The sequence below is a fragment of the Harpia harpyja genome, chromosome 9 (genome assembly GCF_026419915.1).
Source record: "Harpia harpyja isolate bHarHar1 chromosome 9, bHarHar1 primary haplotype, whole genome shotgun sequence".
NCBI classification, from domain to species: Eukaryota; Metazoa; Chordata; class Aves; order Accipitriformes; family Accipitridae; genus Harpia; species Harpia harpyja.
Genome location: NC_068948.1, coordinates 31,998,827 through 32,026,185, shown reverse-complemented (window position 1 = coordinate 32,026,185; position 27,359 = coordinate 31,998,827). Strand labels below are relative to the sequence as shown.

The 27,359-nt window shown below is 59.4% G+C and overlaps 1 protein-coding gene across 4 annotated transcripts in view; it reads left to right on the top strand.

Annotated features, from left to right (window-relative positions):
• FAM222A (family with sequence similarity 222 member A) overlaps positions 1-22,545 on the top strand; it is a 32,379-nt gene extending 9,834 nt beyond the window's left edge. For 2 of the 4 annotated variants that reach the window (XM_052797025.1, XM_052797027.1), the window contains 2 exons: positions 7,877-8,007; positions 19,994-22,545. In XM_052797025.1, coding sequence (XP_052652985.1) covers positions 7,926-8,007; positions 19,994-21,210 — 1,299 coding nt within the window. In that variant the 5' untranslated portion in view covers positions 7,877-7,925 and the 3' untranslated portion in view covers positions 21,211-22,545. Of the gene's footprint in view, positions 1-6,050; positions 8,008-19,993 lie in introns of those variants that run through there. The other 2 variants (XM_052797024.1, XM_052797028.1) reach the window with 2 other exon arrangements.
• Positions 22,546-27,359: the final 4,814 nt, after the last annotated feature.

Below are 27,359 nucleotides of genomic sequence, written 5' to 3'. Positions count from 1 at the left end.
TAAGGCGGCGAGGGGGGGGGCTGGGAGGGCCCCTGCTGTGAATAGCTTCCCCATCTATCGGGGCGATGCAGGGCTACGCTCAATGGGTGCCTTTGAGGACCCCGCGGCTCCCCTTGCCCGGGCACCCCAGCCAGCGCTGGCGGAGGAGGGAGGGAGGTTTCCCTGGGCTGTCCTGGCAAGCCCCCGGGCCTGCGCCGGACCCGGCCGCCGGCACAGGCAGAGCTTTTGTCCGCCGGCGGGGCAGCGGCCAGCCGCGGGACGAAGGACGGGCACAGAGCCCCTTTGTGTGCAGCTGCACCCTGAGGCGAGCAGGGGCAGCGGCGATGGAGCAGGGTGCGGGGATAGGGAGCAGCGGTGGGGATGGGGAGTTGGTACCCGGCGATGGGGAGCAGGATGTGGGGATGGGGAGCGGGACCTGGGGATGGAAAGCGGCGGCCGGCCGGGGTCGAGGGTGTCGCGGGGCGATGTGTGCGCTGCTGCGGAGGCTCTGTGCAAACACGTTAATTTGTTTTCTTTCTTGCCTCGCCTTTCAGGGTAATTGGTTGCATTTGAAGCCTTTGTGAAAGCCTTTGATTATAGTAATTTCAGCAGCGCGATCTACCCTGGATTCCTTCATCGGATTCTTTCACAGCTCAGGCACTCGGGGCTGTAATTACCGAGCGGCGTGCGCCTGGCTGCCGCGCATGGTGCAGCCGGACGGGCGGCTGGCCGGCCTGGGCACCGCGGGAGCCCCAGGCCCCCTGTCACTGCGGGGGGCAGGTGAGCCCTCAGGATGGGGCAGGAGGAGCTGCGCTGGTGAGCTTTGGTCTCTGCAGTGTCCAGTTTGTTGGGTCTCGGCTGGGGACGTGGGTGCTGCTCACACCCAGGGGTTGGACACCCATGCTGGGCTGGGCTCCCGGGTCCTGGGGGTCCAGGGTGCTTTCAGTTGCTGCTCTGGAGGTCTCCCTGGAGCCGCTTGGCTTTTCTGCTGGTTTGATCCCGCATGTCTGCTGGGGCTGGGACCAAATGCCTGTGAACATCCGGCTCTTGCTGCCGGGGACGATGGGCAGCTTGGTGGGCTCGGCCCCTCTCCCCTCTCCCCCCATCCATGTGCAGGACGGAGGCATGGCATGACCGTGTCAGATGAGCGAGGTTTCTCTTCGAGGGGCTGGGCAAAAGTCTACGTGTAGGCAGATCCTGCCCGCACGCTGCGCGCCGGCCCTGCCGGGACCCCGGTGCACGCAGCCAGGGTCGGGCTCTGCCAAAAACACCGAAGGCACCCGAGCGGGGCCCTGACCTTTGCTAACGGGGCCACTCCCCCCCTCCCCGCTCCTGGCATTCCGTTCCCAGTCCCACGTAATGACCTTCTCTGCAGTGGCGTGCCAGCGTCTGCCACTTCCAATTACCCACGCCTGCTCAGCGCCACAGCCTCTCCTCGCCCAGCGGTGGCACGGGGATTTCTTCCTCCCTGGCAGGATGGCAGCGGGTCAGGGGGACGTTACACCGGGCTCCCCCAACCTCCCGGTGCAGGGACCCTCAGGAACCCACTGGCGCTGCCCAGGGGCTCTGGCTGCCCTGCCCCAGGGCACTGGAGACGCTTGGGTTTCCAGAATCATTATTAACCTGTTTGAGAGCCGTTCCCGCTCGCAGCTAAAATAGATCTTTAATCTCTGCCCAAAATAGCTCATTTGATGAGAGGCCTCCTTAAAGCTGACACATAAATTTAACCAGGCTGCCCGAGCCCTGCGTGAGGATGTCTGCAAATGCTCAACAGCACTCAAATTGTTTTTTTTTAATTCCATCATTACGGACACATCTGATACCTTATTTCTTCCATCGGGTCATTTGTACCGGTTGAGAGGCAATTTGCTCATGTCCTCTGCTCCGGGCTGTAGCAGCCGTGCCCCCGTCCCAGCCTCCGCGGCCCCACTGGTGAGCAAAAGGATATTTTGGGGTATTTTTTGATGTTGATTTTCTTGAACGGTCCGAGGGGTTTCTCCTTGGAGCCACTGCGGGAGCAGAAACCTCGGCTCTGGCTGGGATGGGAGAGACCTTTCCTCATTGCTGCCTTAAGATACCAGCAGCGAGGGGATGCTCTGTCTGGGTTCCAGTGTGGGCTCGCAGCCCTCGCTGCCTGCACCGGTGCCGCTCCATCCCTGGCAGCGTGCCGTCACTGGTGAGCTCCATGCCATTCCGGTGTCACAGCAGCCCTGAAAAGGCACCGTTCCGCTGGCAGTGGGGCAGCGAAATGTTTTCTCCATAAGTAAAGGCAGGCACTGGGGGAGTGGGAAATGGGGATGCTCACTGTGTCGGAGAGGCAGTTGCCCCCCAGGTTGGGGCTGATAGGGGTGCGGGCAGTGCCTGGCCCTGCCTGTCCCCGCATGCCTCGTGGTGTCCCCAGCGCTGGAGGGGACCGTCCCATCCCATGCAGGGTGCACTCGGGAGAGGCTTGTGCACCCACATCTCCATTGGGATATGCACCCTCTCCTCTGTGGGGTTTTCCCTGCAGGCTCCATCTCCCAGGGTGGGGGATGATGGAGAAGTTGGGAGGCAACGGACCCCCCCTGAGCGCGCAGCTGAGCAAGGTCCAGCCACCAGGGTCGGACCCTCAAGCTGAGGGTGCAGTTTTGCTCAGTGCCAGCCAGGTCCTGGGCTCACCCCGGGCACCTTCCCCGAGTCTCTGCAGGGCCCAGGCTGGGAGAAGCTGCTCAGCCAGTGCAGGTCGCTCCCCCAGCAGCCCCCGCTCCCCCACCACCCCAGCGAGATCCGAGCGGCAAAATAATCACTTCCAGCATCATTATCCATCGCAAACCCCAGCTTCCAATTTTAATCAGAGGAGCTGGTGTTGCTTTAAGATCTGCGGGTTTTAAAGATCACAAGAGGGGTTAGAGAAAATTACCCTTGACTCTTACATGCTAATGTAATCTCTAACCAGATCTGCAGCACTGCAGCTAAAATTGCTTTTTAGATTAACATTTAATTATTAACAGGGCCCCCTGAAAGGCCTGGGGCTGGAGTGCGCAGAGGGGAGCGGATTAGCCGGGTGGGATGGAGTGGCGGCCGGGCGAGGGGAAGGTCGCAGCGCGGCTGGCGGCACCGCGCCATGCTTTATTGCAGCCCTCGGCACAGCGGCGTCAAACTTTCTGCTTTATTTTATCTGGTGCTCCCCATGATTTACGGCGGGGTGACCTTTCCCGCGCTCGCCCGTTGCAGGACCGAGCTGCGGCGTCGCTCGCCGGGCGCCGTGTCCCCTCCACTGCCTTGGCCAGGGGACCATAAATCTGCTGCTGGATGGGAGATGGGCACAAGCTGGCACGGCAGCTGCCTCCACCACCGTGGTGCCAGGTGGCAGCACCAGCCAAAATCCTGCTCACTCCCCTCTGTGTGTGGAGGGGAAGCCTTCCTCCCCTGGCACCTCCTCATCCTCACAGGAGGGATGCCATCTGACGGGAAAACACTCTCTGGGGGGGACGGTGTCAGCAGCTGTGCCGGGGCTGCTTCGGGGGTAGCACCAATGTAGCCGGGGCCGCGGGGAAGAGGAGCTCCCCAGCGGGACGGTGGGTTTCTCCTCCATCCCACCATGGAGGGACGAGGGACAGGGGTGTCCCCGGTCATGGCAGGTAGCCCCAGTACCACGGCAGGTGGATTTGTTGTACTCGGCACGCCGGGGACCAGCGAGGGCTTTTGCTTAATTTATCAGTGCTGCCGGCTTGCGAGGGTTGCTGCCAGCCTTGGCCTCGCTCCCACGCTGTCCGTCTGTCTGGCACTGTCAGAAGCCTCTTGCGCCTCTCCTAGCTGGGGTGACCCGGTTACCTCCTGTCCTTGTGCCGAACCCAGCGCTGTCTTTTAATAGCCGGGGGGGACACACGGTGGCATGACTCCAACAGCTTTGCAGCATCCCTCTTCCTGCCCCCCTTCCTCTCCCAACCCTGAAAACTCCCTTTTTATGGGCTTGCACCCCAGGCCGCCCCGATAGCACCCAGGGAAGGATGCACACACGATGCACCGGAGCCCGGATGGTGACGGAGACCTTGGCCCTTGCTCTTCCCAGTGAGAGAGCTGCTCCTGCCCAACCTGCTGCCCGGGGCTGCCCCTGCCCTCCCCTCCCCTCGTGCTGCCGGGCCAGCGGCACAGACCCAGTTCAGGCTGAGACTTTTAAAGTTCCCTTTCCCCCCCTGCCACCGCTCCCCCCGTCACATTTTCTTTTATCTAAATCCTCGCCTGCGAAAGCCTCTATCGACAGCTGCGCTGGCCTTATCTCGCCGGAGGGACCTTCGCGGGGCTCTCGGAGGAGATAAGCCTGACTTATCAGCCGCTGATGTCAGAGGAGGTGCCAAACCCTCCCGTCACGGGGGTTTTAGACATAGAGGGTGTTGGGTTTTTTTTATTAAAGTCACAAAGACCTTGGGCTTATAAATAGTGCGATGTAGAGATAGGGCTTCAAAATTAGCTGGCCTGGGGTGGGGAGTGGGAAGGAGCGGGTTGGAGAGGGGCTGGGGAAGGATGGAGGGGGATGATGCCAGGGCTGGGGAGTGGTGCCGTGGGATGCAGGGTTGGGGCTCCTGGGGGACCCTGCTCCGGGTGTCCACAAGGGACCCTGCTTTGGATGTCCCCAAGGGACCCCGCTCCTGGCATCCCCGAGAGCGGGACGCTCTCACCACGTGCCACTGTGCCGGCTGTGCCGCTGGCTGCATGGCGGCGGGGCCATTGGTGCAGGCTGGGCAGAGGCCGTACAGACTCGGGGTGGTTTGGCAAAACTGCTGAGTGTTGTCTTTCCTGCCATGAAAGAGCCAGAGCAGCTTGAACTAAATCGGATCCTGCTGATTGGAATTAGTTCAAATGCAGATGGAGCTAACTAAGCCGGCGCTAAGCATTCGGACAGCCCAGCGCCCAATTCCCATCAGCTGATTCAGGGGCTTTTCTGAGCAGCATTAACGAAATGCCACCGCGGCACAGATGCCCATTGTGCCGGGCCGCCCACCCTCTCGCCTGTGGGCACTTTAGGGGGTTGGGGGGTGCCCAGCAGGGTGCCGGGACGGATGGACGGTGTTGCGGTGTGTGTGGCACTGGGGCCCTCATGGTTATGAAGTGTGCCCATGAAGGTGGGGAGAAGCGCAGCATAGCTGTCGGAAAAATCATCTCCACTACGTGACGCTGGGAGACAGGGGCAAAACTGGGGTCTGAATTAATCGGTGGCTTGCTTTAGTTTGGCATGTGGCTGCCGTGGCTCTCCTGGCTGATGCCGATGATGCTCCTGCTGTGCACGGCTGAGGTCAGGATGTCTCCGGGAGGATGCTGGGCTGGGCGTGGGTGCGTGGCGGGGCCCGGAGAGCAGTGGTGGGGAAGAGCACCCGTGCCATCATGGGGGTGGCCCCAGGAGACCTACATTGTGGGGTCCCCAGGGCCAAGGACACCCGCAGCCAGCATACCCCCCCTTCCCTGGGGGCTTCCAGAGGGACTGGAGCTGCATCCTCACCCTCACTCCTCTTGGCACCAGGGTTTGGTGCCCCACCAGCGGCCGCATCCTGCCCCACGGCAGCAGGTTGGCCTCTCCGCTCGCCCTGTGCCACCTCCTCCCTGGGTGCTCTCTCCTTGCTCTCGGCCCTCTCCTCCCCGGGGACCAGCAGGGACCCGACACGCATCCAGCGGCGGCACCAAGCCGCCCGTGAAGCCCGTGTCTGGGGCACGGGGACAGGGACACGGGGCAGCGTCCCGGCGAGGAGCCAGACTCGCTGCAGGGGAGGAGGTGACGTCCGCCCGCTAATCGGCCAGATGGTGACACCCGGCGGGACGCCGGCCCCGAGGTCACCGCGTAGGTGAGGCTCAGGTACGGCGGGAGCCGGTACCGGGTGCAGCCATCCCCCGCGTGGCCATGGGTGCCCCGACCCAGGTCCACCCTGCGGGGACAGGGTCGGCGCAGCAGCTCTCCGGCACGGATGCAGCCGCCGCCGAAGCCGGGCGGTGGGTGTGCGCCGGCGCGTGCCGGGGGAGCCGAGGCGCGCTGGGAGCGGGGCTGCGTAATGAACCCCAAGTCCCGGCGGGGAGAGGCGAGCTCCCTGGCAGTCAAGTGCGCTCAGCCTCTGAATAAGAAGCACTTCATTCTCTTTTCAAACTGTATAATTTCTGCCTGATTGTAATGGCATATTTTAAAATTACCAGAAATCGAAGCCAGAAAATGGATACGGCTGCTTTTACTGCGAGCTGCGTTAACAAAGGATATGTAATGCATGAAATAAAAACACCTCCCTGCCCCCCTCCTTTTTTTTTTTAAGACAGTAATAGGAGAAAATTGGTTTTGAAACTGAATAAAAGTCCCTTTCAGAGGAAATCATTTCTTTCAGGGTACCTTTGCTGAAAGTAAAATAGTGAATAATGAAAGGTGGTTACATGATTGTCTTTCATTTAGAGAGCGCGAGGACAGATGGAATCTGGGAGAAATGCACGATTGGAATAATTGCATGGTAACAAGGCGCTTGTTGTGAAATTAGTATCTTAAGAAAGTAGTGAAAAAGGCTTTTACTCATGAATACTTCATTATTAGGAGAAAACAGCACAATTTGGGTTCTCCAGACACCTGCTTGGTATTAGATGACTTCCTCCTCCCCTCCTGCTCCTCACACCTTTTGCTAACGAGTCTCTCCCTTGCCCCCAGTTTGCAGCAGGGGGGACGGGGTGAGACCCCCAGCCCCCTCGGGCAGAGCCCGGCCACGGCACTGACGCCCCGCACGGGTCCCACCGCCACCACCAGCCGTCCAGCCCAGGGACGAGCCCAGAGCCTGGGACCACCCTGCCCGGTGGAGGGGGGCACGGGGCGGGAGCGAGCGGCAAGCGCGCGGGTACCGATGTCTGTGTGCCCGCAGTGGCTGCGAAAGTGCTTTTGGAAGGGTGGCATTTAAACCAGCGGAGCAAGGAGAGCCCCGGTCACAGCTCGGGGAGTGTCCATCCGTGCTTTGCTGCCCGGCGGGTGATGGTCACAGGCTCTGCCAGTGTGTGCCTGAGGCCACCGCACAGCTCCCCTGCATGCTGGCCCCGGCACCGCGCGCCAACGCCGGGGCATGCAGGAAACGTCCCGTCTGCTGGATGGCTGCAGGAGGAGATGGTTCCCCTGCGATGAAGTGATGTACCCAGCCATGCCACCCAACCGTGCCACCCAGCCATCAGTAAATGTTCAGCCGGGAGAGCAATGGCTCAGAAGCTGCAACGCTGGAGGATGGGCACCGCTGCCTGCTTTTCTGCTGCTCCTGCCCACGTCTCCCTGCCCTTTCCGAGCCGGAATATCACTCCCCACGCCAGCCGGAGCAGTGGGAGGGTGTCAGCAGCAACTGGTTATAATTCATGCCCTCCACGGCGGCTCGTGAAGGATGTACAATTAGCAGAGCGGTGGCGGCGATGACTTTGGCCTGACCCCTCCAGCTTTTGTCAAGCAGATTTTGATGCCAGCTGGGAGCTGGCGACAGATCCCAGGACCCCAAGCGGGAATTTAACACCGTCTTTCCCCAGCCTTGGCCAGAGCCGGCAGGGTTGCTCTCTGCCGGGAGGCGCCGGCTGGCACGCCGGCAGAGCAGTCTGGCGCTGCCAGGAGCGCGGTGCTGGAGGGATGCCCCGGCTCTGCCCCGTTCCTGGCGGGAAGAGCGGAAAGCTTTGCAAGAAGCGCAAATCATCCACTGAGACCTTCAGATTTATTTTATATACATTCATACTTATTTAAGGCTTTCCCAGTTATTTATGTATCTCCAAAGGAGCAAAGGCCTCTGAGCAGCATGCATGCCCGTGGTCAGTGCTGGGAGCTCCTGCCTCCAGCTCCTCCGCCCGGCAAGTGGCTGGGTGGGCAGGAGGGTGGCTGGCAGCAGGGCGGGCAGGTCCCCTCGCCTCACCGGCATGTCTCTTCTCTCGGCAGGGCGCGGGCCGGCGGCGGGGGCGGCACTGCCCGCCGGCAGACCCGGACCATGCTGGCCTGCCTGCAGAGGACCCAGAACCCCCCCGCCCAGCACCTCGCCTGCCCCAACAAGGCACTGGAGCCGCGCAAGTGTAAGTGCCCGGGGAGGGAGGGTGCGCGCCCGCTTTGATGCTGCTTCCCTTATTGAAAAAGACATTTATTTAACCGATAATTAAAAAGAGCAGGAGAAGCGGGGAGGAGGGAGGGAGGAAGGAGACAAGATAAGCAAATTAAATTGGGTTGCTCTGGTTGATAAGTCGAACTTCAGAAAATGTTGCAGAGCTGTCTGGGAGGCGCGGCGGCAGCAGAGGATGCTGCCGTCGTCTGCTCCGTGGCCCCCCAAACCTCCCCGGCCCTTCCCCCCCTAATTACTTTGCCCGTTTTGCTGCAGCTCGCCTTCCCCAGGAGCTGGCCTTTCAGATAAGCTGTAAACTAGTTACATTAAAATGGGATCCAAAAGGTCACTCCAGTAAAGCACCTGTCTCTCCCAGCCTTTGTCTCTCAATCCAAACCGTGATTAAATGTATATTTAATGAGCCTGCTTTAGGCAGGCGTGTTTGACCTCCCCGGCTGGGAAAGACGCATTAAGATTCTCAAGTGATGAATGTGTGTTTTAAAGAGGGGAGTGGATATTTTTCTGCTGGTCTCAGTTGGATTTTTAAACATTGCCGGCTGAAGACAAATCAGCTGCTAAAGCTCTGCTTGTTAGTCTGTGACAGCCCCCGGGCATTTGTTTAATGATCTGTATTTTCCCGGAGACATTTTTTCCCCTCTGCTTGGGTACCCCGACACAGCCGCGTGAGCCGGGCGCGGGGTTTGGGTGATGCTCGGCCACCCTAGGGACCCCCAGCATTGCTCCGGCGGGGCATGGGTCACACTGGCAGCCAGGAGGGTTATTTTTTTGGGTGAAGCTCCCCAAGCTCCAGCGCAGCATCGCTGCTGGGAGCGAGGCACCCAGGCCGGAGGCAGGGTGATGGGTACCCACACGTCCCAGCGTCACAGGTGGGCATCAGCGATCGCAGGGGCAGGCGGGATCGATGCCCCCCGAGCCGTTTGCCCCTGAGTACCCATTGGGGTGTCAGCTTTTGGGGGTCTCGGCGAGTCTGCAAAGCAGGTGGGTGCGTGCGTGGTCCCCCCGCGCGCTTGCGCTACATCGGAGCTCGCGGTGCCACCGGGGTCTTCTTCTTAGTGTCTGGAAGGAAAACGGATGTTGCTTTTGTAAAATTATTCCTAATCCGTCACGCCTGAGCAGCGCACGGCAGCGCAGGGCTGGCACGAGGGTCCAGCTCCCGGCACGCCTCGTTGCCGCCGGCTAATTAGCTCAGCTGTGCCCACACGGTCTGAGACCTGTGGGCAGGCTGAGCCTGGCAGGGTTTTCTGGAGACCAGAGGTGTTTGGCACTGAGCATCTTTGTGTCGAGCCCAATGTGGTGTCTTCTGAGGTCAGGATATGCCCACCCGTCCCTGCTGCGTTCCCCGGTTGCAGCTCAGAGCCGGGGACCGTCTTGGCTCGTAGGGATGCTGAGGAACAGCACCCCGGGGATGGGGCCCAGGAGCACCCTCCTGCCGGGGGGGGCTGGTGCTCCCCAGCGTTTCCCGCCCCACCATAGACGATGCTAAAATGAGGTTTGGGGAGCAGGAGCCTGTACGTGGTGTCACCATGTGGCAAGGCACCCATCGGTGGGGAGAGCTGCTCTTGGGTGCAACCACCCATGTCCTCGGAGGGTCCCAGCCCCGGGGTGCCGGGGGGTCCCTGAGCCGTGCCGGTGGGAGGAGGGCAGGTTGCAGAGGTCTGACCCCAAGCCGGACCCCAGCAGGCGCAGGGGACTGGGGTACCGGGGTTTTTGGCTGATCATGCCCCATCCCTCAGGGCAGTACCGCGCTCACCCGAGTTCTCTGAGACTTGTCCCCCAACCGGGGCGCATCTCCTGGGGTGGGCGGTGCATGGCGGCGGTGGCTGAGCTCCCCAGCTGGACCCCTGTGCCGCGCTCACCGCCGGCTGCTGCCAGCCAGGTCACCTTAATCAAAGTTTAGCTGCCCGTATGTTTCCGCTCATTATGGGCAAATCCAGTGCATCTCGCTCCTCTCTACCTCCTGCTAGTGCAAATTAAATTGCAGGTGACATCCAGGGCCACGCATCTGGTTTGGAATACGATTTTCTCTTCTTTATTTATGGCACCTGCGGTAAGCGCGGCGCAGAGGGGCCGGTGAGCCGGCGCGCAGGGCCGAGCCTCCTGCCGCCTCTTAAACGCCTGCGTAGGTAATCGACAAAGATAGCGTTCTCTTAAAACGAGGCACAATTTAGAAGTGCCTCTGATTACTTAATTTGCTCCTGAGTATCTCAGTAATTATCTTTATGGGTCTTATTTCTGTCCTCTGGCATTGTTTCTGTCGATATTAAATGAGTCTGGCTCTCGGCACATTGGCCGTCTGGCCCAGCACCACTGTGAAATCCTATTATCCTGCCCGTGCTGCTGATTAATTTTTGTATTAATTTCACATAAAAGGTGAGCTGACTAATTTTCCTGCCCATGTTGGGAGCTGACGGCCCCGGTGCCTTCACCCCCCAGTTCTGCCCCTTGGCTCTCCTGCTAATTACCGTCCCCCTGACTTGGTGCCCCATGCGCCGGCATGGCCACATCCCAGCGGGCTCGGTGCATCCCACAAAACTCATCCGGTTAAATGCTGTAGGTGACTTTGCCGTGGTGCTCACTGTTGCCAGCTCATGGCAGCAGCCAGTTTCCCTTGCCGGTAATCCCAGAGCTGCATCGCAGGCACCGGCCCGGCATGGCGGCATTGCATCCTCGAGGAGGATGCAGGAGGCAGCAGGAGGGTGCCCGGAGCCCTGCCAGCTCTGCCTGCGTCTGCCCGCCTCCAGCCGAGGAGCAGGAGCCTGCGGAGAAGCAGCATCCTCAGGAAAATATCACGTCCAATTAACTCCAGCAGCCTGGTCCCTTTTGATTTTATTCTGCACGCATTACAGGAATCCTGAGCTTTATTTAAATTATAAATCAAATAATACCACTCTCAGCTTGGCCAAACTCTTTGCTGCTCTTGCTCTCTGCCGTAATGTAACGGTGACTTATATTTAATTAAATGTTACTTTCTATGTGCCCTCCTTCAGCCCGCACTGCTCTGCCATCAGCCTGGGGCTGGGCGTGCGGCTGGGGGGTGCAGGATGCATGCTCCTCTAAGGGGGTGGGATCCATACGGAGCTGGGAGTTATGGGGAGCTCCCTGAGCTCCCCCCGTGCTAACATCACGTTTCGCCATGTGAGCATCAGCCACCCCCTCTCACCGCCTGCATCCTTCTGGCGGGGCTGGATCTGGAGCCCAGCCCTGCTGTGGCCTCGTGCCAGGGGTCCCGTGGGACCTCGCACCTCGGGCCCCGTGGGGATGGTGTAAGAAATAAGAAACGGCTCTTGGGGACTGGCGTGAGCCCTCCCAGGGCTCCGGCTGGGTTATTAAAACACTAATGAGAGTTGATGGCCGGGGCTCAGAGAGCAGCAAAGCACCGGGGACCCGGCTCCAGGGTCACCCACAGCTCTCCACACTCACCCGTGGGGACTCTCATCAGTGATAAAACTGTTTAATTGCATATGGGATAAAGCCCCATTTAATGGCTTCTTGTTACCCAATTCTACTTATTCCAAGGGCATTTTCATTAAAGTAGCTGCAGCAAGGGTCTGCTTTTGTACACACCCATAAAATATCATTTTAATTTCATGAAGGGTTACACATGAGTGAAATAAGATTAATTCTTTCATTTTCAGTTTCTGGAAGGGATCGGTTAATGATGGTGGTGTGTATTTATATACGTGCCATAAAAAGGAGTTCAATTAACTGCCGTGCCCAAAATGTGCTGTTGACTTGCACTTTCCCTGCCAGGAAACGCTGCAAAACCACTTTTCGATTGGTCACGTGCGTGGTGGGAGATGGTTGGGTGCAGGGGGGCTGCTTGGCGCTGGCGCAGCCTCTCCGGGTGCGACCGTCTCCCACCAGGTCAGAGCCCTGGTCGTTGGGTGGGTTTCACTGGTAACGCCCCGGCACATGAGGGGTATTTGGTTTGTGTCCAAACTTTCCAAGACCGCACTGATCCGTCGGCCGCAGAGCAGGTTCCTGGGCACCAGCAGGGCCATGCGGGGCTGCAGACCCAGGGACGGGGCACCCGCTCCCCGCAGCCTGTGCCGGGGGTGCCCATTCTGCTCCCCCTTGGCAGGGATGGGGTGCCATGGGCACCAGCAGCCATGCTCGGCATGCAAAGCGCATGTCTTAAAATGAATCAAATACTAATTTACTGTCGATGATAGAGCAGAGGGGTTGGGGAGCGGCTGGGCTGAGCTGCAGGGCTGCCAGCTGTGGTGGTGTCCCTCCCGGTCCCGAGGTCCCCTCGGCGGCTGCATGGTGGGACAGCATTGGGGCAGCATCAGTGCTGTGCTAGGGCAGTGTTGGGTGGCATAGAGGTGGCATTGGGGCAGCATCGTGGTGTTGGGGTGGCATCTGGGTGTCATAAGGATGGAATTGGGGCAGTTTTGGGGTGACACTGGGGTAGCATCAGGATGGCATTGGGACAGCATTGGGGTGGCACTGGGATGACATTGGGATAGTATCAGGATGGCATTGGGGTGGCATCAGGGTTTGCATTGGGATGGCACGAGGGTGGCATCGGAGCAGCAGTGGGGTGGCACCAGGGCATCCTTATGGCCACGATGCTGCCCTCCCTGCGTGCCTCCCGCTCAGCGCTGTTTGCCTTTGCCGCACCGGTGGACACGGTGGCACGGTGCACGGCGGCGTGTGGCGCTAATACCTCGTGGAGGAGACAAATGGGAAGTGACACGTGTGTGTGTAGACGGGTATTTGTGGTGACGCTTTGACTGCAGATAATAAAGTGCTCGCCCTGAGGTGATCCAATTCAGCAGCCGCCTCGGCAGAGCCGCGCGCCGTCGAGGGGGAGAAGAAAGGGGAGGAAAAAAGGCCCGTCTGAAATGACATGTCAGCCTAAAAAGGGAACGTGTTAACGGATGAATATCTGGGGATGGCAAAGCCCGGCGCTTCCCTTTGTGCTTTGTCATGAATTTTGTTGTCTTTGCAGATTACGGCTCCTGCACGGCTGCCGCGCGGGGTTTGCCACCTACGGTTATTCAGATGGATTTCTCCCGCTATTATTTCTGTAGTTGGTTTTAATTTAAGCCCCCGAAGCCGGGGCGCGTTTGTCTCTCTGCTCCTCGCGCCGAGGATGCTCTGCCAGAGGATGCTTTTGTCCTGGCTCCACGCCGGGGGCTGGGATGCGGGAGGGTCCTGCAATGGGGGGTCCTGCAATGGGGGGTTCTGCAGAGGGGACACAGCAATTTATGGGCAGCCGTGGTGGTGCTGAGGGTGCCGGTCATGGGTGGCTGCCATCCCTGCCGGGGCTGTGCTCGCGAGGGACCGGGGACTGTGCCGGTGCATGGGCCCCCCGCCACATACACCGTGGCGCGGTGGCCTCTGCGCCACCCATCCTGGGGACACAGTCACCATAGAAACCACCACACTTCACAGGGTGGGAAAGCCAGTGCAATGTGACAGCAGCCCAACCTGCCTGGTGCGGAGTGAGCAGCATGGTGGGGGGCAGCGCCGGTGGCCCCCTCTGCCCGGCTGCACCCTGAAAACAGCTCGGGGGACGCGTGGCACCCGCGCCAGGTGCCACTGCTGCTCTCCGCAGGGCCAGGGGCTGCACGCCCCCATGCCTTCCCTGGGGTCACCCTGGGTCTGGGCAGGACAGCATCCCCCAGCGACCCCCCCCCCCCCCCGGGCTCCACCTGGGACCCCCTGAGCTTTTCCCTGCTCTTGGCAGGGGGTCGCCAGCTCCAGCACCCTGCTCCCTGGCCCCGGCTGTGCCGTGCGGGCAGGGTCTGCCCTCCGGCCCTGCGGAGCGGGCAGGGGGCTCCTGCCAGTCCCTGTGGGGCCGGGGCGGCCGGTTTCTGCCCAGGCAGCTTTGCCACCTGGGGCTTGGACCCAATCTTCAAAGATTTTATTGATTTGTCAAATGTACAAGGTTTTGTTTGTTTTCTTCCAAGTGTTTTCTAAATATTGAGGTTTCTTCCAAGTGTTTTGCAAATATTTAGGGTTTAGTTCTTCCCAAATCTGCTCCTAGTGTTGCAGGCAGAGAAAAAGGGGATTTTTGATGCTTTTTGAAGCTTCGAAGACATTGGGAACTCCTTGCTGTGAGGGGAACAGGGAGCCTGGTCCCAAAGCCAGGGGATGAGATCTCAGCTCTTGCAGAGTTTAATTCATTTGGAGGCTGCAGCACTATTATTTTTTAATAAGAGCTATTGGCACGCCGGTCACTGACTGGCTGCTCAGGTCCCCCAGCGTCTCCTCCTGTCGCTGCCTGGCGCTCTCAGCATCGCTCCCCTTCCCACCCCCTCCTGCCCCTGCACAATTAAAAATCCTGCCTAATTGCTGCCCTTTTGCCCCACAGGCTTGGAGCAGGAGGGAAACACGAGCTCAGCACTGGAAAGACCAGTGCTTTCCTGTAAGAGGAGCAGGGCAGGATGGGGAGGGATGGTGAGGGAGGGTGACGTCTGGCAGGGTGCTCGGGGCAGGGCAGGGTGACCCCCAGGAAATGCCCCTTCCCAGGGTGAATGTGACGACGGGACCAGGACAGTGTAGCCGGGGCTTCGCGTTGAGGTTCGGAGCAGAAAACCTTGGCCGTTCCTCCGGAACGGTTGCCCGAGCGGTGGGCACGGTGCTGGCCGCTGCAGTTTGCTGAGCATCCCTGGCAAACCCGCCTGGGCACGCCTGAGCCCACCTGCGGTGCCAAGCCATGACCCTGCCCAGGCGCAGGATGCCGCTGCGGGGACAGACCTGACTGGAGCAGGGCTGCCAGCCGGGCACCTGGCATGTTGCGGCACAGGGAGGAAGAGCTGGCCTCGGCTCGGCCGTGCTGGCAGCGGGAAGCAGCCTGCCGCTCCGAAGGTCCCAGCGCAGACAGACCGGATCCCCAGTGCCAGGCTGGTCCCGGTGGATCTCGCCCTCCCCGGCATGGGGTATCTTACTGCTGGTCACCCTTTGTGGCAGAGCAGCTGGGATGTGCCTGCGCTTTGACCAGGACTGTGCTGTGGCAGGAGGAGCATGGCAGCCCCGGCAGCAGCTCTGCTCCTGTCTGAAAAAGGGGTGAAAAGCATTTTCCTTTGGGGCTGCAGGGAACTGAGGCCTGAGCGAGGCACCAGGTAGCTTCCAGCCACAGCTTCGCCTTCGGCAGCTTTATAAAGATTTACATCTGAGATTACTTATTTCATTTGTTGCAAAATATTTTAGTGCTTTCGATGTGTAAAAATAAGGTTTGTCCCATCTTATCTCATCTCGCGGAGGAGCAAAGGAATGGAGGGGAGGGGGTGAGGCAGTGCATGTCTTTCGTGCCAGCTGTTAACTGGTTAGGTGCCATGTGCTGCTGCCACCGCATCCCCGCTCAGCTTGTCTCCGCTGAGTCCTTGCTCAGGGCTGCCGTGCTGCCGGCGCTGGTCTCCGGGATGTACCCCCCCATGCACCCCAACATCCCGCTCACAGTCCCCTTCCAGAGTGGGACAGCCACCCAGGGAGGGCGGTGTCTCCTGCAGCATCATGGCCTGAAAATTAAAGCCATAAATTGCCAGTGCATGCGCTCGCCTTCCTCCATGGAAGAGGGGGCCCAGCCAGGGATGCTGCGGCCAGCACCAGGCCAGGGGACACCCGGGGCAGCTGGGCTGTGGGACCAGCATGGAGCATCCTTCCTGGTGCCGAGTATCCTTCCTGTCCTTCTTCGTCCTGAGCATCCTTCCCGGTACTGAGCTTTCTTCCTGGTGCTGAGCATCCTTCCTGGCACTGAGCATCCTTCCTGGTACCGAGCATCCTTCCTGGTCACAAACATCCTTCCCGGTACCAAGCATCCGTCCCAGTGTCAAGCATCCTTCCTGATGATTAGCATCCTTCCCAGTGCTGAGCACCCTTCCTGGTGCTGAGCATCTTCCCTGGTGTCGTTTTGATCCCACAACTGCTTTAACTGAGCAGACACTGATTGCCAGAGCCCCGATGCTGCCGGTCCTGTGCCATCACTGAGCTCCTCGGGTGCCAAATTGTTCGCCTGACTGACAGCTGAGCAGCCCAGACAGGTCTATTATTTCTATGGGGCCCAGGCCCCGCGGGCCTGCAATTTAGGTCTGCGCTATTAACCCTGCCTTGTTCTCCACTTTGTAACCGCTTTAGTGCCTTTAAAAGTGTACAGTTAAAATCAGGGTTAATTAGGGGCCCGGCAGCTGGGCTTCATCGGCGCCCATTGTGTCCCAGCGGAGCCGGGGCCAGGGCCGGGGGTAATTGGGGACTGTTGTGGGTTTGCGTCAGGCGACTCCCGTGCTGCACAAGCCCCGGATCCTCTGCCTCCGGTTAGCCTTGGTCTCTCCTGCTGCAAGAATGGCTTCAGTTAGCTTCCCTCCTCTCCTTTCTCCCCATCTTTTCTTTTCCCCATCCCTTGCAGGCTGTGGCTGCAGCCAGGCACAGTGTGGAGGACCCTGGGGATGCTGGGCATGCGGGGGATGCCAGGGATGCAAGGGATGCAGGGGATGCTGGGGATGTGGGGGATGCAGGAGCTGCAGGGGATGCAGAGGATGCCGGGATGCAGGCTTTGTGGGGGATGCGGGGGATGCTGAGGATGCATGGGACACCGGCAGTGGGTGCACATGCCGGGGAAGGCTTTTGGGGGGTTTCTCAAGGCACCCCCATACCCCGTCCGCCCCTCGCGCAGCTGCCCCCCATCCCTGTCAGACATTTTGCACAGACCTGGCTGCTCTGGGCATGGCTCCCCGACCCATAAACCGAGATTTATTCCGGATGGCGGCACCGGTGGGGTCTGGGATTTACATCTGTGTCTCGAACCAGGTTTGGTGGCCAATTTGCTAAAGTAAAAAGTTGTTTAGCTGGAGGCGTAATCTTATAAGCCTGTGCTGCCATTATAATGGCTTCTCGTTTCTGCCTGGCTTTCCAATAATGCTTTGAGCAGAAGCTCGGAGTAATATAAAAAGCCATCGGATTATTACTGCGGGCGATGCATTTTCCATTTACAGTAATAAAATACTGAAGAAACAAAACAATTTAAAATTCCAATAAAATTCAAACCAAATCTTTGGCTGCTGAGCAGATTCAATTATTTAGCTGTTATTGAGTGCAGGCTGGAAAAATAGAGCAGGTCAGAGAGGGAGGGGGAGCCCAGAGCTGGGAGTGTGCCGGCAGCATCCCGTGGGAATGCCAGCAAGGGAGGGAGGGAGCCGGGAGCTGGCGTAGCATCTTTTGGGAGAAGCGGCTGTTGATGGGTGCCTGTCCCCAGGCTGGCGTGCTGCTGGCGGCTGGATTTGGTTTAGGGGTGGCGAGAGCCGGGGCTGCTTGTGCCGGCGAGCCTGGCTGAGCCTGCCTGTGTGGCGGCAGCCAGCGGAGGTAAACCACACTGGCCAGGGGTCCACGGCGCATCCCACCCGGTCCTGGCTTGATGGCTCCAATAGTTCAAGTTTAAGAGGAGGGGGGCAAAGCCAGCAGCGAGCGGCTGGTGTCAGGGCTGCCTGCGCCTGATGGGTGACGGCGGTGGTTCAGGAGAGTTTGCATCTCGCAGTAATTACAGCCCGTTAGAAAGCAGTAATTACTGCGGAGAGGGGGAGCGGCGGAGCCGCACAGCCGCCAGCACGCCGGGAGCCGCCGGGAAATCGGTCGCTCTGTAATTTTCCTGGCGGGGGTTTGGTGCGTCACCCTGATATGTGACAACACACCGAATTGGTGGCTTGTCACATCCAACCCAGCTGGCATGAAGAGGCGACAAAGGTGGCTCCTGGCTCTCCCCAGGCCGGCTCGGGGTCGGCCACGGCGCTCCCCAGGCATGCGCTGGCACCGGGGCTCGCGGGTGGGATGCCCTTGGCCAAGCTCGGCTCACCCGAGCTGGCAGCTCTGCCTGTCCTGCAGCAGCAGGCAGCTCCAGGGGGGCTGCACGGACTGTCCCAGAAGCGTCACCCGCAGCTCCGGTGCTCAGGCACGGGGTTTTGGTGACTCGCGCCGGGGAGCCACAGTGCCCACAGGCAATGCTGCCTCCCTCCCTCCAGCAATGGCCCCTTTTTTTTTATTATTTTTGCTTGGAAAGGAGTGTTTCCGTGGAAAGGGCTCATTAGGGATTCTGCAAGTGTCACCAGCTAATTAGTGTCATGTTAATTGAGTATTCACGATGCTGCCACCTCCAAGGACAGCAGTGCCGGCATGAAGGGGAATGCAGATGTGCACGGCTCGTGGTGCCAGCGGGCCGCGGTGCCGGGCAGCGTGCCGTGCCGTGCCACCGGGGTCCCGCTTGCAGGCCCCTGCGCCCACCAACTCACAGGGTGCCCGTGCCCAGCGGCGCCCAGCATGCACGCTCGCGTGCACCCGTGCAGCTCCCTGGCTACTCTGCAGGTGCCACCCGGGCTCTGGAGCTTTACGGAGGTTGGACGGTCGATGGCCGGGATGTGCCCGGCGAGGCTGACAGCATATCCTGGGATGTCACGTGCCTGCACGTGTCCCGCCATAGGGAGCTGATGATGCCATGCCTCCTGTCTCCCGGCAGCTACACTAAATCCTACTCAAAGGCCCTGGTTTTAATTGGCTTAATATACTCGTTAATAACAATGTCTATTTAAGACACCTGTAAAAAGCCCATAACATTAGCTTAATGGGAGGAATGGCTGGTGAACGCTCTGCCGTTCTGCCTGTTAAATTACTGCTGCACCGCTCGGATGGAGAGCGGCCACGGCCTCGCTCCTATGTCTCCCTGAACATCACGCTGCTGCCCGGGGAGTGACATGGAGTCCTGCAGCTGCCAGTGCCCCAACCTCCCCCTGAATCCTGGTTTCAACGTTGTGCCTGGTTCCTCCAGGCATGCCTGTACATGCAGGCAGGCGCGGGCACTGCGCTGGAGCATCTCTCAGAGCAGGATTGAGCCAGGCGTTGCAGACCAATTTAACGACTTTGTTAGGTGTGCTGAATGCATCCAATGGCACAGCTCTTTTGCAGTGACTTTGCCACCCAGCCCACAGTGGCATCAGGAATTGCTGGTCCCAGTGGCATCTGGAGCAAAGTGGTCCCCAGCGTCCCTGCGGGGATGCCGGGTGCCTGCAGTCCCCTTCCCTGGGGTGCTGTGGGGCTGCGCTGCCTGGGAGCCTCGAAAATTGCCCTGGGAGGGCTGGGGCTCCTCGGTGGGGGGGTGCCAGCCCCAAACCCCCCCGATTTGACCATCTCTCCCTTACAAAACCTGGCTCTAGGCAGACACCGGGGCTGGCGTTCCCAGAGTGCTGCAGGTGTCCATCCCCTGGCAGGGCCGGGGGTTTTGGGACCAGCTCAGGACCAAACATCGTCCCCAGTGTGCTGGCGTGTATGTGCATGTGCCTCTGTGTGTGTGTGTGTGGAGATTTTAAACACCTAATTTATTCCATCTATTAGATAGATTTTGTAGATTTAATCATTTTCACAGTTGGTGGCTCATTGGATACTCAAGATAAACTCCAAATGAAAGTATAATGGGTACGACAAATGAGTTTTCACACCAGAATGGCAGAAACTTGCCTGCAAAAGAGTTTGAAAGGAACAAAAATATATACATATATAATTTTTTTTCTGCAGTGGCTTTTGCTGACTCCAGTAGGTTACCACAGTTAATTTCACCAGTTTTGTTCATCTGTAAAATTGCATAAAAGTGACATTTTTGTGCTCATTATAGGAACTGCTGATTTATGGCTGGTAAATGCAATGCTTTTCCATTTTTGGTGAGGTTCTCGTAGCAGCGCAAAGCACCCATGAAATTGCTTGTATAATGTAGTTTAAATCCAATCTCGGAGAAAGATTCCCCCGTTGGGTAAAGTGACATTTCCATTCTCCACACTGAGTTTATTTTAGGCCACTTACAAGTGACTCCGTCAGCGGGAGGGGGCAGGTTGGTGCCGTGACCTGGTTTCTGCCAGCAGCGGGTGGGAGCTGGGGTGGGGGGGAGGCACTGGGTGCTGGGGCGCCGGGTCCCCCTCCTCCCAGCGGCACCGGATTCACCCTACGCTTTGCTCCCGCAGGCGAGACGGCGGCACCCATGCATTCCCCGCGCTACCCCAGCCCTGCCGAGCTGGACGCCTACGCACAGAAGGTGGCCAACAGCCCGCTGACCATCAAGATCTTCCCCACCAACATCAGGGTCCCCCAGCACAAGCACCTTAACCGGACGGTCAATGGCTACGACACCACGGGGCAGCGCTACAGCCCCTACCCCCTGCATGCCAGTGGCTACCAGGGTCTCCTGGCCATCGTCAAAGCCTCCGGTAAAAGCGTGGTGAAGAACTCAGAGGGGAAGCGGACTAAGCTCTCGCCCGCCCAGGTTGGCATCGCTCCCTACCCCGTGTCAAGCACTTTAGCTCAAGGTCCCTCCTGCGCCGGGCAGCTGAGCTACCACGGCGGCCAGAAGCAGCTGGAGGGTCCCGTGCCCCCCAATGTGACAGTGGCAGCCTCCGTGCTGCCGCTGGCGGGCAGGAGCCTGGCCCTGCCGCCATCCAACCTGCCCTCCATCCAGAGCATCATCTACCAGATCAATCAGCAGTGTCAGGCGCAGGGCGCCCAGCCGGGCTGCCCGGCCGTCGTGGCCGCCAACCCCAGCCCGGCCAAGCACGGCGCATTCCCCGGCGCCGCCGCGTACGCCGGCGCCGTCCTGCCGGAGTGCCGCAAGGGCACCGAGCTGGCGCTGGGCTCCAACCCGGCCGCGGCCCTGGGACCCAAGGCGGGTGTCTACCCCGAGGGCATGGACTACCTGGTCTGGCAGCAGAAGCAGCAGCAGCAGCACCTGCGAATGTACAGCGGGGGCAGCGGCGGCGGGGGGGCCCTCAGCAAGTCCCCCGAGACGTGCGTGGGGGCTTCACGCCCCTACGCCCTGGGCGGCGCGGCCGAGAAGGTGAGCTCATCCCCCTTGAACTGCATGCACGGCAACTTCTCGGTGGGGCAGTACTTTGCCCCTCCCTGGAACAGCATCTTGGTGACCCCCAACAGCGACTGTTACAACCCGCCGGAGCTGGGGGCCGGGCCCCGCGAGCTGGGGGTGCCCCCCGCCGAGGGGCTGCCCAGCAAGACGCTCTGCAATACCTCCATCCTCAGCAGCAGCCTCCAGTCCCTGGAGTATCTCATCAACGACATCCACCCACCCTGCATCAAGGAGCAGATGCTGGGCAAGGGCTACGAGACCGTGTCTGTGCCAAGGCTCTTGGACCACCAGCATGCCCACATCCGCCTGCCCGTCTACAGATAAGGAACCGATGCTGCTTTTCCCAAACCCAGGGGCAAGGACTTTGGCGCGAGCCGTGCTCCCCTCCGGCACCGTGCGGGTACCGGACCGTGGCAGCGAGGAGGGCGGGGGGACGGGGAGGGGGACATGGAGTCGGCTGCCAAAAGGGCTCCCGGGACACTGGCGTTTCACTGGGGTCCCCAGACTGGATACACCTGCAACCCGCCGGAAGCCGAGGATGAAGGACCGCTTGTCTATATAGCTCAGAAATCATTTTATCTCCACGAATGTGAACAGGGAATCGCTACGAGTTGCTGCTATCCAGGGAGAGGAGGCTCCGCTCCGGGCGCCTGGCCGGATCCGTGCGGGGCAGAGCCCTGTGCCGCGGCCGGCCAAGAGGCTCACTGGCAGCCGGTGCCAGCCCGGCAGCCAGCCGGCGTGCGGTGGCCGCAGGGAGCTCGCGCCTGACCTGTAGCTGAAGTCCGTAACTTGCACTGCTTTGATTAAAGCTAATAATTGGGGACAGTCTGGAGGCTATTTAAGAAAAACACTTGAAAACTTGAACAGATTTTTTTTTTTAATTTTTTTTTTTTTTAGTTGACTAGGCTGTACATCTATGTGTTGGCTGCTACAGAGTCTCCTCCCGCCCCTCTTCCTCCTCCTCCTCCTCTTCTCGCCCAGCCCCGCATTGGCCACCGGCTCCTATTCCCACTCAACCGGGAGGTTTGGTGGCCCCATGCCAGCCGCCCAGCAGGACCCCCGGCCCCTCTCCCTTCCCGTGGCACCCCCGGGAACCTGCCCGGGTCTCACATTTCCAGGCTGGTTTTTTTTTTTTTTTTCCTCCCCTTATTGTCTGTTCTACCTTGGTTCTGGGTTAGAGGCGACCATGGTTCCCGGGGCGCTGACATCCCTCCTTTTTTCTCCTTTTTTTTTTTTTTTTAAAAAAACAGTTCCAAAATGCTCATTACGGTCCATTATTCACTATGTGTAATTCTGTGTTTAATAGATTTATTCATTTAAAAAAGGCTCTGCACCACAAAATACAAAGTGTTTTGATGTTTAAAGGAAAAAAAAAGAAAAATACCCCGATGAAACCCAAGGTGATTGTGCTCGGAAAAGAGGTACTGTATCCCTGAAAGGCCTGTTCAAGCACTAAGTGCATTTACAAATCTCTGAGAATGTTTTTTTTTTATACTAAAATTGACCATTATATTCTACTGTGAGAAGTGCTGGCTGCACTATATTGTTTTAAAAATGAGAGAAAACAAATGAAAAAAAAAAAAACCAAAAAAACACAAAACCCGCAAGCCGTGTGTCCGGATGGTGTTTTTCCCAAAGTAAAACCAGGATATCGCTGGACGTGTGCTCTGGAGTCTCTTTGCTTTGCTGTGGCCACCCCCGGGCTCCCCTCCACCCCAGCTGGGACCCCCCCAGCCCCTCGCTCCCTGCCTTCCTCCCGCAGATTTTTAGGGCACGGAGGAGCACCTATAAATAACCTGCTAACGACGCTGAGCCATTAATCTGGTGTGGCACCACCAGAGGGTGGCCGGGTGAGGTGGGCGCACGTGGGCCAAATCCCCAGGGATTAGGGCTGCGGCCCTGCGTGCACCCGCGGGAAGCTCGCCTCTCGCAGCCCTGAGGGCCCGGTGATGGGTGCCGGGGGTCGGGTACCGCATCCCCATCCCAGGACCTGCAGCTGGCACCGCTGCAGTGATGGCATCTCCCCTGCCATCCATCATCTGCGGCGAGTTTGCCACCGATTTTCCCCCCAGCAGGAGGGTTCCTGGTGCCGGGGCAGGATGGGGGGGTCTCCAGCAGCCCCGCTCTGGCTGGGAGGGGGCTGATCTCCCCTAACCCCGACCACCCCCCTGCTCTGCCCCAGCAGCAGCTTCCCGGCCCGAACAAAGAGCCGGTTGCATTAGGATAATAGTATTAAATCCCAAATAGCTCTGGGCGGAGGGCACGTCTCCCTGGCCCCCGCGTCCCGCAGCGGTGACATATGGCGTGCCGTTATCCTGGCCGGGGAGGGGGCTGAGGGCGGCGGGGGGCTCGGCTGCCCGCTCACACCCCTGCCCACAGCTGCCTACGACCCCCAGCATGGCTGCGAGGGCACGGGCAGCGATTGCTTTATTTTCCACTTATCCACCTGCAGAATTCAGATCATTTTTCAACCGGTTCCTGCCCACCCTTGCCCATGGCCAGCGCTGGCTGCGGGACCGGTCCCAGCAGAAACCCATGGCAGGTTGCAGGTGTAGTGCTGCCCACGGCCAGGCATCCGGCAGCGTGGAGAGGCCACGACCCACCAGCCTGAGCTGCGCGTAGTGGGGGGGCATCCAAAACACACCATGGCCATGGATGTGAACTGGGGACAGAGGGCTGGTTTGTCAGGGGCAAAGCTTTATTATTATTATTTTTTGCCCTTTTGCTGCTCCCCCCCCAGGTCTGCCAGGGATGAGAACAGGGATGGGGGGACAGGGATGGGGACAGGGACACAGCCATGCAGCCACATGCCTGGAGCTGCCCTGCGGCCACAGCTGCACCTGGGGAGCATGGCTCCATTTGTCTCATTCGCTCTCTTGCCATAACCATGGTGCGCGTGGTTCTGCCGATATTTATGGCATGCCAGGAGAGGACCGCTCTGTCACCAGCAGTGAGCGGCATGACAGCCCATCCAGGGAACAAAGAGAAATTGGGACAAAAGGAAATTTTCACAGAGGTTAATGTTACTGGGGGGGTGGGGGTGGGATGCCATTGCCTGTCTACACGTTAAAATTAGATCGGCTGGAGGAAGATATTTGCTTAGATCTTTGTCATTAAAAAGGTGCCACATCAAAAGAAACGTGAGGCTGAAGCACGGCGGTGCTGGTGGGTCCCTCTGTGCTGGGCACAGGGTGCTGGTGCCAGCTGCAGCCCCTCTGTGGGGCTCCCCCCTGCATTGGGGGCTACCAAAGTGGAGGGATCCTACTGAGGCCAGGGCTGCCTGGTGCAAGGAGCCTCGCTGGAGGCCCCAGGAGAAACTTTGCTCCGTTACCGGTGCTCTTTGGAGGGGGGGGGGATTCATTAGTGCTGCCTCCATCATATTTCCCACATTGCCATAAATCAGGGCGAGCGGCTGGGAGCGACGGCGCGATCCATCTTGCCAGTCTCAAAGTCATTACATTTCATTAGGAGGTGCGCAGGGTTTTTATTATTTAGCAGGTTAATTCTCCCCTCAGATAGCTCCCTCTTGGAGGAGGATTTCACTGCACACGGGAGGACTTCAAATGCATAATCCAAAATAAATGGGTCCCTCCTTGTTGGGCACCTGCCTCCATCCAGGGCTGCCACAATGCCAGCTCCAGCGGGCGCAGGTGAGTCCCTGGGGACCCGACATGCATGTGGACACCAGCTGGAGATGGGGCAAGGACCCCCGAGATGCATCCCAGCACTCAGGGCAAAGCCACCACCCTCCATAGGCCTCCCACACCCCTGCAGGGTGCAGCACCCCACGAGCGCTGCAGGAACGCAGCGGGGGGAAACGATCCCATTTCTGGTCTGCAAATATCTTCCTATTAAAATAATAATAATAATAATAATTTCTAAGGCAGGTGTGCATGAGGCTGATATTAAACTTAGCGGCCACCTTTGCTGCTTGAGAGTGAGGAGAAGAGACAGGCAGTATAAATTGCATGGCTGCAAAAAGACTTAAAAAACCCCATCTCTCATTTTGATTGATATTAGCTTCACAAATTAAGCTTTAGATTTATCTAAAAATAAATTTGCTTCCGCGCTCCGCATTCTGGATGACAAGTGCTTTTCTCTTCCTTTTGTTGGGTTCGTCATCGCTGGCAGGGCGGCGGGGGGGGGGGGGGGCAGGAGGGGGCCGCGCTGAAGCACCCCCAGCCCACCAGCCCCCCAGCTCCGTGGCCATGCCTGAAGGCAGAGGGTGCAATAGCTCAGGGCTTAGCAGAGCAGGGTATAAAAGGGCCAAATGCAAGTCCTGCAGCCCCGAAGGTGGCAGAAGCATCTCATGCCGGGATGTCACCGTCGTGGCTGTGGTATCCCCATCCCCACCGAGCCACCATGGGGTCTAGCATGATGGCACAGGGTGCTCGGGCACTCCGATGTCCGCCTTTCCTGCATCCCAACCACTTTAAACCCTGCTCACACGTGGCACCTCAGCTTTGGGACATTAGAATTTGCACGGGAGGGAAAAAATTTGGTTTATTACCAATTATGCTGGAAAATCCCATCTCTGGCGCTGTAGCTGGGGGCAGCCGCGGCACAGAGCCCACCTCTGGCACGCTGGGCGGCCGAGCCCTGTGCCGGGGCTCGCCCAGCTGCTCCACACTGCCCGGCCAGCACTGGCCACCGTGTACCTGGTGGGGACCTGGCCGCCCGGCTGGGCAAAAGCAAAGTTTATCATTTTCAAATAACAGCTGGCGTGAAAGCAGGAGCCGGCTCAGGTCCTCATTCGATTATGCAGTGTGAGCCAAGAGCTGAAACCTCAGCCTCTCCTAAGTAGTGATAATGAAACTTATTCATTCCCTCACCCTGGGGAAATACTTAAACCACAATATGAGATATATGTAAATCACATTTAAACGGAGACAGTGCAGTTAAAGCTAACAGCGAGTAATCAAGTTTGAAGAAGTGTCCCCTTTTCTGCTATATCATTTGCTTAGCGAGCTGGGCTGCCTCCAAGGCCCTGGCCAGTGTCCCTGCCACCAAGTCACTGTGCCACCATGCCATCGTGCCACCCCAATCAGTCCTTCAGACCTACACAATGCCCAGCTGCAAAAGGAAACTACACCGTTGCAGATGGCTGCGAGGGGAGATGAGCAGAAAAGCAGCAACACGGTTAAAGAAAGAGGCACGATGGGATGGGATGGGGATTGGAGGGGATGGGATGGGATGGGGATGGGGAAGGGGAAAGGGATGGGATGGGATGGGATGGGATGGGATGGGAATGGGGAGCATCCTGCCCAGGCAGTACTGCCTGTCCCACTGCCCATCCTGCCGGGAGTTCATCCTGCACCAGCCGGGCAGCCCCCCGCTTCACCCCCATTCCCTGCCCGACAGCAGGACATCGCAAGGGCAGCCAGCAGGAGCAGGACACCGGCCTCATCCCGCGGACCCGCATCCCGCAGGCCGGTCCCCACCCGAGGACGGGGCGAGGGGTGCGCAGGGACACCGGGGCGGATGCCCAGCTCGGCCGCAGACCCTCGGTTCGCCGCCGGTCCGGCTGCCCCCAGCCCGGGGCTGCCCAGCCCCACAGCCTGCCCGGCCGGACGTGGGGCAGGAGCCCGGCGGGGCCCGGCCCCGGGCTCCCTCCTGCTGCCGGGGCCGGATCCGGCATTGCGCGGTGTGTGGTGCCCTCCAGTGGAACGGCGGCCCCGACGGGACGCAGTCGGGCATCGCCGGCCCTGCGCCGTGGGCTCTGCGCTGCAGCGCTCCACCGCAGCCCTGCACCGCAGCCCTGCACTATAGCCGTGCACCGCAGCCCTGCACCACAGCCATCTAGCATAGCTGTGCGCTGCAGCTGTGCATCATACCCACGTACTGCAGCCATGCAATGGCAGCTGTGTGCTGCTGGCCACGCACCTCCGGATGAGCGCAGGGCTGCCAGGGCCGGGCTCTCCCATCTCCCAGGCAGAGCAGCCAAGGCCAGGAGGGTGGCACCGGGTGCTGCAGCCAGCCACGACCCCATCCGCTGCTCGGTGCGGCCCTGCCCATCTGCAGGCACATGGTGCTCTGCCCAGTGTCCCGTGGGCTTCTGCCTGCTCCGTACCATCACAGTGCCCTGCCAGGTTGGCAGCAGGCTCCAGGAGGCACAGGGCACCACGGGAGGGTCTGTCTGCAGAGGAGCGTGAGCTCAGTGTGTTGGGTGGCCTTCCACCATGGCACAAGAAGCAGCAAGCTCCTGTGTCCCTCCCAGAGACCTGCCTGCAGCGACGCTCTCCCAGCTAGAATCAGTCAATGCCAGGAGGAGGCAGCGGCGGCAGGCCAGTCTTTATTGCTAAATAAATAGTCATATAAATCTTGTGCAAAAACATGTAGCAAAAACCATTGGCCTTTGTGGGTGGAGGGGGCCATGCTCCCTGCACCCTGCCCGCAGCAGAGGTTCCCAGCCTGGCACAGCCGACAGCCCCAGTGTGGCAAAGCGAAGCAGCAGCACTGGAGCTCATCCGAGC